The 20,268-nt window shown below is 33.4% G+C and overlaps 1 protein-coding gene across 9 annotated transcripts in view; it reads right to left on the bottom strand.

Moving 5' to 3' along the window:
- The window catches only part of CCDC102B (coiled-coil domain containing 102B), a 391,327-nt gene that overhangs the window by 279,163 nt on the left and 91,896 nt on the right, over nucleotides 1–20,268 (bottom strand). For 8 of the 9 annotated variants that reach the window (XM_032293715.1, XM_032293716.1, XM_032293714.1 and 5 more), the window contains one exon: nucleotides 16,497–16,538. The exons of the other annotated variant lie outside the window; for it this stretch is intronic. In XM_032293715.1, coding sequence (XP_032149606.1) covers nucleotides 16,497–16,538 — 42 coding nt within the window. The remainder of the gene's footprint in view (nucleotides 1–16,496; nucleotides 16,539–20,268) is intronic. 9 annotated transcript variants of the gene reach the window in all.

Here is a 20,268-nt window from a genome sequence, read left to right as displayed (position 1 = left end):
ACACACACACACACACACACACACACACACACACACACACACACACACATATATATAAAATGTGGTCTACATATTACCTGTTTGTAGGGAAACCTGACACTTAGTAAATTCATCAGCATTTTTTAATATTTATATTCATGTCAAGGTTTTAGTGAAAAAATCACAAACTATCCCAATTTTCTTATGCAATCTAATCCAACTTAATAGTGCCAAATAAAAAAGCCCAAATGTTTCTTAAGACCTTAAGCCAAAAATAAAATTAGTATTAGCTCTGCTGGAACTATAAAGCCCCACCAAATCTTATTTTGATATAAGAATGTGCTTAGCAGTTTAGCACTATTTCCAGGTGGCTAACAGACATGGTGCACATTTTATGGGAAATAACACTGCACAAGCCTGATAATGTTAAAGATTCTACCACTTTCTAAAGTTGGGCAGGTGACTGGATCTGAAATTTACATTACTATGTAAACATCATCTTGTAGAACCTCATATTGATTAAATGACAAAGATGACAATAAAACTGTTTCTGGAAATGCTAAAATGTTAAAAGGAAACTAAAATGAGAGCACATAGCCAATGAGTCTAAGTGATAATTATTATCGGTATATAATGTGAGAGCAAATCACTCTGAAATAATTCCTACTGTGCCATGAGAAACTAGGTGGTGCTAAGAGAAGGAAGGGTATATCATCCAAGATCAGGGCAGTTTTTCTGTCATTTTTACACTTAAAAGTTTATAATTTGTTAAAATTATAGATTTTTTAAATATTGAATCCATCAAGATTTCCAACTATTTTTGTGCATTTAAGATTTCAGGAAACAAAACCACAGATGACCCCAATTTCCCTATGAATTTTCTCAGTAAAATTCCTAAACTGTTTACCACATCCACATTATTCTTAAAAATCTGTGCGGCTAAGTCACAAGACCTTTGCAGGTCTTTTTTTTATTTTTTTTTTATTTTTTTGAGACAGAGTCTCGCTCTGTTGCCAGGTGCCAGGCTGGAGTGCAGTGGTGCGATCTCGGCTCACTGCCACCTCCTCCTCCGGGTTCAAGCAATTCTCCTGCCTCAGCCTCCCAGGTGGCTGGGACTACAGCCACGCGCCCCCACCCCCCTCTTTTTTTTTTTTTTTTTTTTTTTTTGTATTTTTAATAGACACGGGGTTTCACCATGCTGGCCAGGATGGACTCGATCTCTTGACCTCGTGATCCGCCCACCTCGGCCTCCCAAAGTGCTGGGATTACAGGCTTGAGCCACCGCGGCCAGCGGTCTATTTACACTTTGTGGTGAACAGGAGAAAGCTCTTTTATGTCAGTACAATGAGGTAATATTTTCTCACATCCATTTGATAGAATGTGCAAAGCTGCCAACTGCTTTATGTTGGCTGACTGCAGTTTTCTCAGACTTCATGAAGTTTGAAGAGTGAAGCTCAATGATTGTCCTATTTATTTTTGAAAACCACTTATACTATTTTTCAGTCAACACAAAATTTATTCTTAAAGTCGGTTTTACTTTCCCAACAGTACATTCTTTACATTAATAATCCAAAATGGCTAAACTGTATTCCACATCAGAAAGCTGAGAGAAAAAAATAGATTCAGAAGCAGATATTTTACAATGTACTTAGACATTTATGAGCTATACCTGTGCATATATCCAAATACTCCGCTTCAGTCACCCTAGTTCTTACTAAAGCCAAAAGTATTTATGTAAAATCATGCATGATACTGTGTGTTAAACCTTATTTTATATGTATGATCTGGAATTCAATTTTCACTGTAAACAGCATGACCAAAAAGTAAGATTTACACTTTGAAAATATAAATTGAATCAACAAAATTTATTTTAAAGCCCAGCTCCTTCAAATTGCAAAATTTCTGGTGAATTCAAATGTTGTAGTGAACATGTAGGAAAGACAGGGCAAGACCGTTTTTTCTTTCAGAAAAGAAAAAGATCAGACATAAGAAACCTACACCTTTCATCCAGACTTCAAAAGCAGGCAAGGCAGAAATGCCACTTTTCCAATATACCCCCTAAGAAGTCATATAAGATTGTCATACCTGTGTTGATCAAGTCAAGAAACATTTTAAAATTAAAACAATATTTAGCTTATTTATTCAGTATATTCATTGGAAGCTATATTCATTGCAAGCTAAAATATTTAAATATATATTCAAATGATTTAAATATAGTTAAATAAAATAAATAATTTAAATAATTTTAAATAAAACAATTTAAATAAGAAATAATTCAAATATATTTAAATTGTTATTTCTTTTACTTTGCTCTTCTTTCTAAGTTTCTTGTGGTAGGAACTTAGATTATTGTCTTCACAATCTTATTTCTAATGTAAGAATTTAGGGCATAATCTTTCTTCTCTGCACTACTTTAGCTGTCTTTCAAATATTTGATGTTACATTATTTTCATTTTATTCACTTTTGTATTTTTTATTTTCTTTGTGAATTCACCATTGAATCATGAATTATTTAGCCATGTTTCTTTAGAGATATTTCTGTCTTATTGCTGTAGATTTTTAGTTTGCTTTCATTACAAAAAGAGAACATGCTCTAATTTCAATTCTTTTATATTAGTTGAAGGTTTTTTTTTTTATTTTTGTATAGGATTTGTATATTAGTGGATGCCACATGACACTTGAAATTATATACATTCTGCAACTATATGGTGGAATGTTCTATACATGAAAATTGTATTCTATTTGTTGATTGTGTTATTCTCTATACCTTTGCTGATTTTCTGTGTAGTCATTTTATTAGTTGTTGAGTGAGATTTCTGAAGTCCTCAATTATAATTCCTGATTTATCTATTTCTCTTTTCAGCTCTACCTGTTTTTGCTTAATGTGTTTGGAAACAGTCATGTTTTTTGTATACTCATATAGGATCATTATGTCTTCCTGATGTATTGATCATTTTAATATTATGAAATTTCCCTCCTTGTCAGTGGTAGCCTTCTATATTTTATTTATTTTTTTATTTTGTTCTGAAGTAACATCTCTGATATTAACAGAGCCACTCTTAGGTATTTTTAAAAAACTAATACTTACTTGGTATATTTTTTCCATTCTTTTATTTGTGATAGATGGCAATGTTAGTTGACGATTTGAGGAAGCACATTTCTTATTAAGTTTATTATTAACAGCACATAACTTGCTCATGTTTGTTTGTTTTGTTTTTTAATCCACCCTGCCAATCTCTGAATTCTAGCTGGTCTATTTAGGCCATTTACATTTACAGTGATTATTCGTCTGTTAGAACTTATATCTGCCATTTTATAGTTGGTTTTCTTTGTGTCCTCTCTTTCTCATTCCTGCTTTTCTTTTGCTTTCCTGTTTGTTACTTGAATTTCTGATTGGACTCCACCTGGCTGATATATACACAGTATTTTTTAGTTTATCACTTTGTACAGTTTTCATATTTGTTGTTTTGAGAGTTAAAATATACAAATGTAACAGCCTCATCTACTGGAAATCAACATTTCATCACTTCAAGTGAAGTATGGAAAACTTACTTCTGTTTAGGTCATTTTACCTTATCCATCCTTAAATATCACTTTCTTGAGTATAAAATGATTTTATAATTTTTATTTCAATCATTAAATAAGATTTATAAAACAAATGAGGAGAAAGATATTCTTATATATTCATATTTGTATTTGATTATTCCTTTTTGTTTTTTGATGCTCCAGGATTCTTCTTTTATCATTTTGTTTCTGTTTATAGAGTTTCCTTTAGCCAATCTTTAAGAGTAGGTCTTGCTATTAATAGCATCCTATAGTTTTCCTTCATCTGGTATCTTTACTTTCCCTTCATTCCCTAAGAATAGTTTCACCAGTTCTATAATTATCGCTTGATTTTTTTAAAAACACTTAAAAATGTACTATCTCCTTATACCTTTTGTGGCTTCAAGTGGGCAATTCACTATCATTGGAATTGATGTTCCTAGTGTTGACATTTTGTATTAGAAATTCAGCATTCGTTGTATAATAACATAAATACTATGGCATATAAATCTTTCATTTTAACTCTTATCCTTAAATTTCAAATATAGACTGTAGCTATGTAACAATTAATGTGATCAATCAGGTGTTAATAAATGCCAATAAAAAGTGAGATTATGGCCATGACTTCAAATCATGTAAGCATATTTTGTTTTATTCTTGAAATGTTTCCTTAACCTCTGAATAATTGGGTAAAATGCTAAAGAAAAAAGTATAAATTGTTTTTCTCAGTGTGTGAATATCATTTTTTTAAATAAAAATATAGACCAACTTTTAAATGTCCCTCACTATCCCGTCTTGTCTAAGAATTCACAGCCTTGTCTAATTCCCTTCCTCTCAGCGGGGACCAGCCCTGTGACCTACTTCTAATGAGTATAATATTATAAAAGTGAATGGATGTGACTTCTGAAATCAGGCTATGAAAGAATAAGACTTCCATCTTGCTAGCATTCGCTCTTTGCCTTCTCTCTTGCTCACTTTGATGAACCATGAGCCATGTCATAAGCAGTTGTGTGGGGAGGCCCACGTGGCCAGGAACTGAGGAAGGCTTCTGGCCACTGGCTCCTAAAAACTAAATCCTGCCCACAGCCATTTGAGGAAGTTTGGCAGAAGATCTACCCCTAGTTGAGAATTTAGCCCACTGCAGCTCTGTCTGACACCTTCCTTGCAGCACATAAGACAGACCCAGGGCCAGAGAACTCAATTAAGCCACACCTGTATTCCTGTGAGGTAATAAATTTAGTGTTCTAAGACACTAAATTTTGGTATAATGTATTATGCAGCAATATAGAAAAGCAGTACGTGACTATTAAAATAACTTTCTTACAGACTCTGGATATGAGACATTTGTTAGATGCATAGTTTGCAAATATTTTCTCCCATTCTGTAGGTTGCTTGTTTATTCTGCTGATAGCTTCTTTTGCTGTGCGGAAGCTCTTTAGTTTAATTTGGTCTCATTTGTCAATTTTTACTTTCGTTGCAATTGCTTTTGGCATGTGGTGATTCGTCAAAGAACTAAAAACAGAACTACCATTCAACACAGCAATCCCACTACTGGGTATAAACTCATATATTCTACATGGTAGAATACAAATCATTCTACCATAAAAACACATGCAAATGTATGTTCACAACAGCACTATTCACAATAGCAAAGACATGGAATCAACCTAAATGCCCATCAGTGATAGACTGAATAAAGAAAATATGGTACATATACACCATGGAATACTATGCAGCCATAAAAAAGAATGAAATCATGTCCTTTGTGGGAATATGGATGGAGCTAGAGGCTATTATCCTTAGCAAACTAATCCAGGAACAGAAAACCAAATGTTGCATGTTCTCATTTATAAGTGGGAGCTTAATAATGAGAACTCATGGACACAAAGAAGGGAACAACAGACACTGGAATCTATTTGAGGATGGAGGGTAGAGAGTGGAGGAGGGAGAGGAGCAGAAAAAATAGTTATTGAATAGTAGGCTTAATACTTAGATGATAAATAATCTGTACAACAAACCCCGTGACACACTTACTAGGTAACAAACCTTCATATGTACCCCCAAACCTAAAATAAAAGTTACAATTGAAAAAAAAATTTAAATAGAACTGAACTTAGTGATGAGATGGGGGGAGGGGCTATTTCTATTCTCACATGCTCTACAGTGGCTGGAACCAGAACTCTAGAAAACAAAGTGGGAAAATTGTAATAAGGTAAATTTGTCCTAGTATATTTACCCTAACTGTAAAATTCAGGTAGCATGTATTCTTTATATTTTCTTTCTATAGAATATTCCAAGTTAAGTTGTGACATTTAATTTGCAGAAACAGAGATGGAATTTAAGGTCATTATCCTTGACAAACTAACACAGGAACAGAAAAAGAAAAATATCGCATGCTCTCACTAATAAGTGGAAACGAAATAATAAGAACACATGGACAGAAAGAGAGGAACAACAGACACTGGGGACAATTAGAGGGTGAGGAGTGGGAGGAGGGAGAGGTTAAGAAAAAAACAAAATGCAAATCAAAACCACATTGAGATACTATCTCACGCCAGTTAGAATGGCGATCATTAAAAAATCTGGAGGCAACAGATGCTGGAGAGAATGTGGAGAAATAGAAACACTTTTACACTGTTGGTGGGAGTGTAAATTAGTTCAACCATTGTGGAAGACAGTGTGGCAATTCCTCAAGGACCTAGAAATAGGAATTCCATTTGACCCAGCAAACCCATTACTGTGTATATATCCAAAGGATTACACATCATTCTATGATAAAGACACATGCACATGTATGTTCATTGCAGCGCTGTTTACAATAGCAAAGACCTGGAACCAACCCAAATACCCACTGATGATATACTGGACAAGGAAAATTTGGCATGTATACACCATGGAATACCATGAAGCCATAAAAAACAGCGAGTTCATGTCCTTTGTAAGGACATGGATGAATCTGGAAACCATCATTCTCAGCAAACTGACACAAGAACAGAAAATCAAACACCACATGTTCTCACTCATAGGTGGTATTGAACAGTGAGAACACATAGACACAGGGAGGGAAGTATCACACACTGGGGTCTGTTGTGGGAGACTAGGGGAGGGACAGTGGGGGGTAGGGAGGGTAGAGAGGGGTAACATGGGGAGAAATGCCAGACATAGGTGATGGGGGAATGGAGACAGCAAACCACATTGCCATGTGTGTACCTATGCAACAATCCTGCATGATCTGCACATGTACCCCACGACATAAGGTACAAGAAAAATATATATTAAATAAATAAATGACTACTTAGATTTCTAAAAAAAGAAAAACCGAAAAACTATTAGGTACTATGCTTAGTACATGGGTGATGAAATAATCTGTACACCAAACCCCCAAGCACGAGTTTACCTATATAACAAACCTGTACATCTACCTCTGAAACTAAAATAATTAAATGAATAGATAAAATCACTTCCTCAAATCATCAACTAATATTGCCATACATCATAATTTAGTCTAACCTCATACAAAAGTGTAGGTATTTAAGAAATAAAATTTCAAAATTTACCAATTAAAGCTGGGATCATTGAAAACATTAAATAACATAAAATGAGGGAATAAGGAACAGTAATCTCAATTCAAATGCCAATCATATAATTATGGGTAAATACATTTTATAATGTACCTTCAGATGATCTTAACATGGAAAAGGCCCATGGTACTACAGATATGGTATAGTCAAGGGAATAAATGTAACAAGCATCACAGAATATTGTTTAAATTAGATATGTTGACATATGATAAAATTGATTTGTCTTTTTCAGGGCCATCACATCAAGGACTAGCTACTCATGACATTAGTTTATAGAAAACACATGTAATCAACCCAAAGAGGACAAAAGCCATTACAAACCATGAAAATGAGATATGTAATCGGAGTGACAGAATAAATTTACAAAACTATCTTTTCTGGTTTTATTTTGCTTCTTATATTTAATTAAAATCCAAGTAAAGCATTAGCATCTGCAGACGGCTTCCATATATTAATCACTCCTTTAACATTTTAAAATTAGTCTGACAGCAGAGAAATGTCTGTTTACAGCTTACTTCAAAAGAACTTAAAGACTGCAGTCTTTTCAAAGAATGTGAATAGTCAGAAAAATGCATTTTACTCTCTTGATATTTGGGAAATAAGAAAATGAACAAGAGAGAAATATTGTAGGTTTACATTAGTATATATTAACCCTCTGAAGAGGTCATAGTAAATACAAATTGACATTAAACAGTGCCTTTAACAACTTAAAATTAGAAAATGAGAACACTGAACGGATTCATTTTCCTAAAGTGCTTTTCAAGAGCACATGACTACCTGTAAGTACGAAATATTTGTATTTTGCTACAAGCAGAATTATTGCATTTAATTCATTGCATGATTTTCCTCTGAGAGGCATGCAAAGATGAACATGTTCATTTTTATATCATAATGTTTTAATAACTACTGAATTGTTTTGTTTTGTTGTGTCTAGCTCTGTTGCTTAGGCTGGAATGCAGTGGTGTGATCTCAGCTCACTGCAACTTCCTCCTCCCTGGTTCAAGTGATACTCCTCCTTCAGCCTCCTGAGTAGCTGGGGCTACAGGCACACACCACCATGGCTGGCTAATTTTTATATTTTTGGTAGAGATGGGGCTTCACTATGTTGGCCAGGCTGGTTGCTAAATCCCGGCTACAAGTAATCTGCCCGCCTTGGCCTCCCAAAGTGCTGGGATTACAGATGTGTACTATCATGCCTGTCCTTATTTAATGTAAAACACTTTTAAACATAAAATGCAAATATTGTTTTACTTCAGAAAAAAGAAACTGTCAACATTATTTAGTTTTTCCTTTCCCATTTTTTGAATGTCAAATGTAATAGCATGAGAAAAGCTTTCTATTCAAATAGGACCTTAAGTTCAGTAGTGCTTACTTTGAGCACATAAAGTGGCATTAAAATCTTTAAGTACTTCAGTTTCAACAAAGTCAGTTTCATTACTATGAGAATAAATTATTTTAATGCCTCTCAAATGCATATTTTATAAAATTTACCTTCATATAAGAATAACTTCTGTAAATCAAATAACAGATAAACTGAACTGTTTGGCATTTAACAATGAAATGAAAATTGTGGAGAGCAAGAGAGAATGAAAGATAAAAGAGAAAGAAAAAGAAATTATCAGGCATTTTCCTGAGTATTTCACATATATTAATCTATTTCCTTCTTATCAGAATCCAAGAGGTACATATGTATTTACCTCTCTATGCCTTTCTATTTTTTATTTATGGAGTGCACACGTAAGTGTGTGACAGTGTGTATACGTAAGATAGATAAAGAAATTTTTCAGATCAGCAAAGATCTATTTTAGGCATTGTTATTATTACACATAATTTTTAAAATTGTAATTTCACCAAGACTTTGGCTTAACAGAAAACATTTCTAAATAAATACTTATAATATCATGTCAGTCTGGTTATTCTGTACTATTCAAATAACAATTGTGCACATTTCAACATTTTATTTTTCTGGCTATATTTTATCCAATGAAATGTATTTTAGGAATATAATTAAAAATCACAGTTTTTATCTGGAAACACTCTCCTTGAGAACTGGAACAAGACAAGGATGCCCACTCTCACTACTCCTGTTAAACATAGTACTGGAAGTCCTGGCCAGAACAGTCAGGCAAGACAAAGAAATAAAAGGCATCCAAATTGAAAAAGAAGTCAACTGTCTCTCTTCACTAACAATATGATGCTATACTTAGAAAACCCTAAAGACTTTGCCAAAAGGCTCAGAATAGAAAACTCAGAAATATAGCCACACACCTACAACCATCCGATCTGTGAAAAAGCCAGCAAAAACAAGCAATGGGAAAAGGACTCCTCATGCAATACATGTTGCTCGGATAGCTGGCTAGCCATATGCAGAGAATGAAACTGGACCCTCACTTTTTGCTATACATAATAATAACTGAAGATGGATTAAAGGTTTAAATGTAAGACCTCAAACTATAAAATTTCGAAAAGAAAATGTAGAAAATACCCTTTTTGACATCAGCCTTGGCAAATAATTTTTGGCTAAGTCTCCCAAAGCAATTGCAAAAGAAAAACTCTAAAACTGACAAGCAGGACCTAATTAAATTAAAGAGTTTCTGCACAGCAAAAGAACCAATCAACAGAGTAAATAGCCTGCAGAATTGAAAAAAAAAAAAAAAAAACATTCAAACTATACTTCCAGGAAAGGTCTAATATCCAGAATGCTAAGTAACTTAAATCAAAAAGCAGAAAACAAATTACCCCATTAAAAAGCGGGCAAAGGACATGAACAAGCACTCACAAAGAAGACACACAAGAAGCCACCAAACGTGAAAAAATGCTCACTATCACTAACTGTCAGTGAAATGCAAATCGAAACCACAATCCCATACTAGTCAGAATGGCCAATACTAAAAGTCCCCAAAACAACAGATGCTGGTGAGACTGCATACTAAACGGAATGCTTATACATTGTTGCCGGGAGTGTAAATTAGCTCAGCCACCATGCAATGCAGTTCAGAAATTTTCTAAAGAACTTAAAACAGAGTTACCATTCACATGACAATCAATCCCATTACTGGGTTTACACCCAAAGGAAGATAGATCATGAAGCCAAGAAAACACATGTAGTCATATGCTCATCGCTGCTTTTCACAATAGGAAAGACATGGAATTCACCTGCATACCCATCAATGGAGGATTGGATAAAGAAATGTGGTACATAAGTTACTGGATGGAAAGTCTTGACTGCAAGTTGTCCGGGTTCTTGGAACACTGAACAAAGAATTAAACAAAATGCACAAACAAAACATCAAAACAACAAAGCAATGAAAGCACAGATTTATTGAAGCAAACAAAAACATTACAGAGGGAAAGTGGGCTTGAGCAAGCGGCTCAAGAGCCCCTATTGCTATGATTTATAAAGTTTTTATTAAGCTAAAAGAATTTGGTAACACCCATAGGTAGCCTTTAGAGGCTTCTAATTGGTTGCAACCTATGCAAATGAAGGATTGGCCCATGACTAATCAGAGGCTGAAGTGGAGGTTTGGCCCACAATCAATCAGAGGGTAAAAGGAAGCCTTATCCTGCAACCAATCAAAGGCTGAAGTGAAGGTTTGGACCCTGACCAATAAGAGGTGTTTCCCATTTGTGTTATAGGGGAGTGGAGGGAGGTTGTAGAAGGAGGGGCCTCTGGTTCCTTCTCATTTGGGCATGAAGAGGTGGGGTTTTCTTTTTGGTTCAATTCCAAGAAGTCAGCCTTGGGTTGGCCTTCGGCTCCCTGTCTCCAGACCCTATTCTCCTGCCTCACATATATAGTGTAAAATACTACACAGCCATAGAAAGAATGAAATATTGCCCTTTGCAGCAACATGGATGGAGCTGGAGGCCATAATCACAAGCTAATTAATGCAAGAATAGAAAACCAAATACCACATGTTTTCACTTTTAAGTGGGAGCTAAATATTGAGCATGCACGGACATAAAAATGGAAACAATAGTCCATTGTGGACTACTGGAGGAGGTGAGTTGAAAAACTACCTACTAGGTACTACAGTCTCTACCTGGGTGCAATATACCCATGTAACAAACCTGCACATGTACCCTGTGTATCTAAAAATAGACGTTGAAATTTAAAAACGAAAAATAATATCAAATCATTACAGTTTTTAAAGTCCCCAATTTCAAATTAAAACACCTAATCGATGTGCTAAACATTTATTCGTGTCTACAATACTTCAGGTTTTTTTTTTTTTTTTTTTTTTTTTTTTTGAGATGGAGTCTCCCTCTGTTGCCCAGGCTGGAGTGCAATGGTGTGATCTCAGCTCACTGCAACCTCCTCCTTCCAGGTTCAAGTGATTCTTCTGCCACAGTCTCCTAAGTAGCTGGGACTACAGCCTCATGCCACCATGCCCAGCTAGTTTTTGTAATTTTAGTAGAGTTAGGGTTTCACTACTCATCTTGAACCCCTGACCTCATCATCCACCGGCCTTGGCCTCCCAAAGTGCAGGGATTACAGGAGTGAGCCACCAGGCCCAGTCAATATTTCAGTTTAAACAATTAAAAAAACTCAATTATCAGAAAATACAGTAGTTTTCATAATTTTTTGAAAGTATTCCAATTTATAATTTTACAAGCTTCTAGAACAAAGTGATATTTGACCTAGCACATTTAGTAAATCCTTTAAACTCATCATATCCCAAATAGAAGAATACAAATCTTGAAACACCTGTGACCTTAAAACTCTTGGCTCTTTCCTAGGGGAGTTTTAAAATTATTTGGGGATATTTTATTTTATTTTTCTCTACAATTATATTAACAATTATATTAAATGGTGCATATATAGCTTACTCAAAATGTTATTATATGTTTTAAAATGGAAAGGAAATTGTTTCAGTTACTAATGAACTCCTAGTGATTTTCTCCCTAGAAAACATATATATATCTATATTATATATAGATATATAATATAGATATAATATATAAAATACACATATATATAATATATATATATATTCAGTTGGAAGGAAGAAAGAAGAAGGAGAAAAGAAGGAAAAGAAAGAACTTTGTAACATACTGGGTTTATTATTCTTCTGCCTGTATTTGGCATGGTTTTGCAGTGCATGAGCTAACTTTCCAGACAGGACGAAACTCTGCATTTTTCATTACAGACAAGAATTTTGAGGCCTCAAAATTTGTTTTCTCTCCGTGTCATTTACATACTGTATTTGAGCCTAATTAAATAATTGGGAAAGAGATTGTACAGTGCCTCCAAACTGTACAATATTAATAAAGATGTTATATTTATAAAATTAACTAATTTTGTAAAGTGTATAAAATATAGCATCCTGGAAAATGCAAGTTGCATATTTTGCCAGAAAGTAGAAAATGATGAGAATAAATGATTGCACTAAATTTAAGACAAGCAGCAAGTATTTATTTTTAGGTATTGCTATTAAGGACCAGTGAGGCTAATTTATTTTTAGTGTTTTTCTTTTCTGAAAGTAGTATTTGTGCCAAATCTTTGTATAGTGTGAAGAACATAAATTTGCTTTTGTATCACCAAACTCCAGTACTTTGGGACATCCTCTACATAACATAGAAGCTGAACCACACTGGGAAGCCAATTATCCTTATTTAGAACATTCTAACCACATGAATTAGATATAAGTTCAAATAAGAAAAAGGAAATGAGGTAGTCTATCTATTTCTGACTATTAGCTTCCTAAGGAACCTTAGGAAGGTTCATAATCATGTCTTCATAATCATGATTAGCTTCATAATCATGTCTTAGGTTAGGTGTCCCTGCTGTGATCTCTAAGCACTAGTATCCATACTGCATACATGTTTAACAGAGTTTGGTCCATGCTTTTAAATTATTTGATTACTCTATCTTCCACACCAGCTGCACTGTGAGCTCAATGCGGGTAATATCTGTGCTAGTGTGGCTCACCTTTCCATCTGCAGGGCTAGCACAATGTCTGTTAGAGTGAACATTAAGTAAATATTTATTGTATGAATGAAAAAATAAAAACATGAATGAATGAGAGATATTTAAAATAAAAGAATCTAGCAAAGATTATTTATGAAGAATTCAGAAAGAATAAGTTTTCTTTCCAAGGAAGAAATGATATCAATTTTCACAAACTTTTTCAGATAAGAAAAAAAGAGTTAACGCACGCCAACTCATTTTATGACGTCAATAAAACCTTGATACCAAGCCCTTACCAGGATTTAATGGCAAATTTCTCAAACTAACATAAAAGCCCTAACAGAAATGCTAGCAAGAGAAATCTGGTGTTTAAAACAATTAATACATCACGATGTTGAATATGCTTCAGAAATACACCTTTGATTTATCATTTGATTACCAATCATTGTGATTCACTTAATAAACCATATTACAAAGTAAAGTGGAAACACCCCAATACATGAATAAAATGCATTTGATAAAATTCACCACCAGTTTACAATTTGAAAAAAATAACCAGCTAAAAATAGAAGGGAATGTACTGGATATGATAACAGTTTACTGCAGAAAACCTGAAGTATTCATCTTCAATTTTGAATTATTGATAGCTTTCGCCTGAAAATAGTATGAAAAGGAGGTGTCTCCTAATGCCACTACTGTTCAGCATTATATAAAATGAGAGGTCTAGCCATTAGTATGTTGAGGAAAGGAAATAAAATTAAATAGAAGTGAAAATAAAATAAAACTTTTGTACAATATGATTGTGTAAGTAGAAATTCAAAACAAGAATTGCAAACTATTAAAACTAGTAAGTGATTTTAGTAGTTACTAAGCTAAAGTCAATATACACAATTATGTGTATTTCTACATTTTAGAAACAAACATTTAGACATCAAATATCAAATTTTAATAATTAATACAATTCTATTTTAGCATCATATGCATTAGGTAGCTAGAGATAGAAGATAGATAAGCTTACATCCTATAAACGACAATACACTCATAAGAGAAACTAAAGAATATATAAATAAGTGAAGGAATATATTATGTCTGTTTATGGACTAGAAAGCTTAAAATTGTGAGGATAACATTTATGCCCAAATCAATCTATGTATTTCAATAATTCCAGTCAAAACTTCACAAAGTTTATTTTCTGGAAGTTGAGAAGTTGATACAAACATCAATTTGAAAATAGAAAAAGTCAAAGAAAGCCAAAACTTTTTTAAAAAAAGAGCAAATTTAGAGAATTATATTATTGGATATGAATATGATAGAAAGCTACAGAAATTAAGACAAGGAGTCACTGGCTCAAAGAGAGACAAATAAACAAATGAAAGAGAATTCAGAGTCCTAACATGGATCCACATCTCTGTGGACCTAATTTATGGCAATCCATTATGTGAAATTATTTTTCCCTTTTTCAACAAAAGGTACTAGCTCAATCATGTCCATATGGAACTAACAGCTACATCACCGATTATAAAAAAATCAGTTTCCAATACAGGGCTCTCTAAAAGTGTAAAACAAAACAATAATGATCCTGGAAATCACATAAGAAAAATCATTCATGATATTGCAGTTAACAAAGATTTTTCTAAACAAGATATCAAGCATTAACCATAAAGTAAAAATATTTATAAAGAGAACTTTATTAAACCTATGAATTTCTGTTCATGAGAAGAAAGACATCATCAACAGAATGCAAAGGCAAATAATAGCATGGAAGAATGCATTACACGTACATCTATCCATGGAGGACTCGTAAAGTCACAAACTGACGAGAAGAAGTCAATCATATGATTTTTAAAAAACATGCTAAAAACGTAAAGATGTACTTCATGAAAGAAAATACGCATATAGGCAATAATCACATGGATAGTTCTTATATTATTTGTTACCAAGGAAGTGCAAATTAAAACTGCAATGGAAACCCACAACTCATAAGAATTGTCATAGCAACATTATTCCTAATTGCTCTAAACTGAATGTATCTTTGTCTACAAACTAAAAATAGATGCATAAATTTTACCATAGTTACTATGTAACAATAAAAATAGATGAACTATTGCTACAGATGGAGGAATCTCACAAACAAAATGCAAAGTAAAAGAAACTTGCACAAAATAATGCATACTGCATAATCCCAATTATAACAAGTTCAAAAAAGGAAAAGCTACTCATGCAAACTCAGAATAGTGTTTACCTTTAGTTGGAGTGGTAAAGACAGTAAGAAGGCATGAAGGAGGCTTCCAGAACGCCAGCAACATTCCATTACTTGATATGGGTATTGGCTACATGGGTGTATTCTTTTTAAAAATTCATTGAGCTGCACATGTTTAAATTTATTAACTTTAATCTCATTTAAATAATCAGAAAGCAGCCGATTGTTAAACAGTATCCTTACAAATACTACATCTTTCCAGATTTCTAGCTGTCAAGTAGCTTTCAGATTAAGCAGGAGAATAGACATGATAAACAGAATATTCACACAATATAGTAATGTGTTCTCCTCTGGAAGTGCTAACAGACCACAGAGGCAGCAAAGGGCCTGTAATTCACAGTTCTCGGCAAGTTGTAGATCAATCAGCTATGTTGGAAGGGAGACATGTTCCTTCAAAAGAAAATACTTTGCACAAATCAATGAGTCTCAATTTGTTGTTGTAAAATAATTTAGTTTAATATGGAGATTTTGAATGGACTTAAAATATAAAAAAGTAATGAAATGTGTATATATAACATATATAATGAAAATTTTAGCTTTCCTTCTAGTCATGTCTCTTTACTACAAGGAACATATTCAAAATAATAGTAGATTCATCCTTTAATTATCTGACCACACAAATTAAATTATCTGTATTTCCTTGTCTAATAAAATTAACATTCATTAAAACAGGTATGTTTAGATAAGCAGAATTTCATCATCAGATATCCTTTCTCTTAATAAGAATGAGGCATGAGTCATTCTCATGAGCAGATGATCTGGAAAGCCTTTAGCAAGTCTCATGACCAAGTAATCAGTTTTCCTGTGTTTACCACTACACACCCACACACATGACTGTGAACATTTGCTTAACAACATCTTCATTCACAGTTATCTTTTTTGCATTTATAAAAATGTTCAATCTAAATAGATAACTAAAAAGATTCTCTGGGCCTGCTTTAGAATAGTGAGCAATAACACAAAGATAATTGAACTTACAGAAAAAGCCCAACCACTTCCTTCATCTTCTTTGAATATATTTCCATTTGCAAAAAGTTGAGACACATAAAAACAGAACCAAGATAATTATTTTGCTGTCTAAATGTTAAAATGGAAAATGCAAAAATGACAGCATATTTTGGAAGAAGGCTAAATTCAAATGTTGAGTTCCTTTTGTTCGTTATGTTTATGAAAGCCAAATTTACTTTTAAATTTTGAACACTCTTTGGCAACATAAAAATCTTACCTCAGACTCCCAAGTGTCCCACTGAGTTCTGCTGTATAAAATCTAGAAAACAAACCCATATTCAAATTTATTTTATGCTTTCAAATAATACGTACTATTACTAATACATACTAAAGAATTCTCAGGCATATGTAATCATGTGAATCAAGTGTTTTATAAAAGTAACAATAAATTGAACAAAATATAAAAATGCATGTAACATTTTATAACAGTGGATTTTCATAATAGTGAAAAAAAATAATGGAAAATAGCATAACTTTTAGTCTGACCACCTCGGGACTCCTCTGGCTTGAACACAACTCACTGTTTTCTTTCTCTCACAACGTAAAACAATGGAGCACACAAGAGTATGCTGTGTAAGTCATAGCAGAAGTTAGCTGGACTATGAAAACATTTTGTTTCCTGTTTTATTATACACTATGGCAGACAAACTGATCATTACCTTATTTAATGCTGCTTTTAGACATTATTACTGATTTTAAAATAGTCAATAGCTTTTTAAGAGAAATTTTCTGCAAGACTTTTTGTTCTCTTAAAAAGGGAAAAGGAAGTAAGAAGAAGAGACTTAGTGAAAAGTGACTTCATTTAACTTTTGAACAGGTATGAGATCTTGGGGAAATTAACTTTACCGAGACTCAGTTTAAACCATAAATTGGAGTGATTTATTGTTATTCCAACAATAAATCATAGCATTTATTGCACATCCAGATACCCTAGGCACAATGTAGATGTTCAATAAATAATCATTATTACTTTATGAAATTCCCTTTGTATACATAATGAATTTGTGGCTGAAGTTAAAATACAGAGTCTAAAACCAATGTTCACACTTTTCTGATTACTAATACCAAATCTGCAGCGGAGGTAGAGGGTATTATCACAAAAATCAATTCTTTGAACAATTTATTCTATTTTCTACTTCTCCTTTGGACAATAAAAAATCTGCTACAATGAAATTAGGATTGATAAAATTTGGAAAGCAAAACACTTAAAGATAAAACAAACAATGAAATATGGGAATGTGAGCAATCCTTCTTCCAAATTATCTAAAGCTATGGGGAAAATGAATTGATACATTGAAATAAAGAACTCAAACTGATTTTTCCTTGGTTGCTGTCCAAATAAAATGCACATTTTACAGACTCCATACAGAGGCAAGCTGCTCTGCTGTTCTCCCCTAGCCCTGTCATCAACTCTTAGCTTACCGTTACAGTACATGAAGCGCACAATCTAGAGTTTTAAAAAAAACACATAGATCTTATATATATAGAAAGATGGAAAAAAGTGGGTGCAAAACTATTTGAAAATCAAGAGATTTCAGTGTGTTTGTGAGTGTGTGTAAATGAAGGTGAAAGTATGAGAGAAATGATTAGTCTATACCATACTTCCTGGTCAGTTTGTTCCATTTTCATCTGTGTTCCCATGCCCTGGTTAATGACTTTATTTGGTATCTATGGCATTAAATAATAATTTTAATATATGTGTTTCCATATCAGTCTATAAACTTCTTAGGAAATAACTTGTATCTTATTTGTCTTTGTCTTCACAGTGACTAGGACATAGAAGGCATTCGACGAAGAAATCTAGAGAGAACCAATACTATAATTTGATTAAAATGCAGTTTACAATTGCCCCAATGCATATATGTGCAGTTAATGTATGTCCATTGGGCCATAACAAGTGAATCTTATTCCATCAATATGAAATTCTCAGATTTGTTGGAGATGAAAATATATTTGTTGTCTCTGTGTATGTATGTGTGTAAATCAAAGAAACAAAGGAAAAAGTGAGAGAATGATTTGAAAGTGATCAGTTACTTGTACTACTTTAGAACTGTGCTCAAAGAAAATTTAGCTTTTAATAATTTAAAACTTCAGAACCAGCAAATAAAAAAAGCATGCTTATTGGTGTATGATTATATAAACTTACAAGAAATATTATAATATCCTGCTTTAATACAGAATAATAAAGAACTCCTTAGGTTACAATGCAAGACAGTCTTGCATTGAAAATAATTTTTGCTGGCAAATACTAGTGGATCAAAAACTTTGCCAGTGAAATAGGTGTGTATCGGAAGAAAAAAATCTATTCTAATATTTCTGGAGTATTCATTTTCCTTATTGAAGTTCATGTTTGTCCTTTAAATATAAATACATTGGATTTTTTTTTCTTTTCAGCTTGTTTTCATTGCAGATGGAATATGCTAGGAAACATGCTCATTGCTATTATTCATACTTAAAACACTTCTGGGACTACTTACATTTTTTAAAACACAGATATTCTTATTGATATCATTTCTAAACATTAAGAAAGTAGCTTCTGTAATATGACATTCACCTTATCATTTATTGCCCTGTTTTTAGAAACGTTTAGTAAATCAAAAGAAATGTTTCAGCCGGGCGCGGTGGCTCAAGCCTGTAATCCCAGCACTTTGGGAGGCCGAGGCGGGTGGATCACGAGGTCAAGAGATCGAGACCATCCTGGTCAACATGGTGAAACCCCGTCTCTACTAAAAATACAAAAAATTAGCTGGGCATGGTGGTGTGTGCCTGTAATCCCAGCTACTCAGGAGGCTGAGGCAGGAGAATTGCCTGAACCCAGGAGGCGGAGCTTGCGGTGAGCCGAGATCGCGCCATTGCACTCCAGCCTGGGTAACAAGAGCGAAACTCCATCTCAAAAAAAAAAAAAAAAAAAAAAAAAAAGAAATGTTTCAATATAGAAAATCGCTATAATTTAATCTTTAATTATACTTTGAAAATAATATGATTATACATGATGGTGTTAGTTAATGTCTGAATGTAACTGACCAATGAATGAAGAACTAACCCGCATTTCTTGTCCAAAGTCCTATAATAATGTTTCTATGAAGGAAGAAATGTTAATTACCCAGTTTTCTTCATATTGTTTCTTGATGAAACCAATTATTTTTATTTAAGTGGCTGATTTATTGAGAGAGATGCTCTAAATTGAATAAATATTTCTGGCTAACAGTGTTCAAATCCTCTAAGAGAAAAGTCTAGGAAAAAAGTGATTAATTTCAAAACAATAATTTGTACAGCTAGAAAATTCCTCCAATTCAAAAAAAGATTGAAGAAATGTTTCTCTCCTCTTTCCTAGAAATTAGAGTAAATAGTTGTTCTGTTTTCTAAAAACAAAGCATAAATTTTGCTGTTTCAAGGAGTTTAGGGAAAGCCTTTTATACATCTCATTCTATAGAAAACTGATTCCACTTTCCTAATTTTTTCCTACTAATAAAAGTCACCGCTATCCTTTCAGTTTGTGTAAGCCAGAGATTTAAGACTTCCCTTACTAATCATTCTTCATCATCATCTATATCCAGTCAATTATAAAGCCTTGCTCATTTTAACTTCTAAAAATTTTTTATTACATTCACATTTCTCCATCTCTTCCACTTTACTCCAAATACTATCATATCATTCTTAGATTACTGAAATAGATTTCCAACTTCTCTGCTTTTCAAAATGGTTCTATACTCAACAACTAAAGGTATATTTTTATGTTTTAATTTGACTTCATCTTTGTTGAAATGTTTCCAATTGCTCTTCCATGAATTTTCAGGATTAGGTTTAAGGTCCTTCTCATAGATAAGCAAGCCTTACCTCCTGGTCTCCCTTCCCCTGGGCTCCATTCTCCTGGCATCCCTTCTCCTCCTCTGTGTTGGCCTCCTCTCCCCTCTTTTCCCCTTCCATTCCCTCCTGTGGCCTCCTGTTTCCTGGCTCTTCTTCCTCTAATTCCTCCTCCTCTTGCCTCC

This window comes from Sapajus apella, unplaced genomic scaffold (genome assembly GCF_009761245.1).
Source record: "Sapajus apella isolate SASKATOON/1434 unplaced genomic scaffold, GSC_monkey_1.0 scaffold30, whole genome shotgun sequence".
Classification (NCBI taxonomy): Eukaryota; Metazoa; Chordata; class Mammalia; order Primates; family Cebidae; genus Sapajus; species Sapajus apella.
The sequence above is the reverse complement of the archived record's forward strand: the minus strand, read 5'-3'. Positions and strand labels throughout refer to the sequence as shown.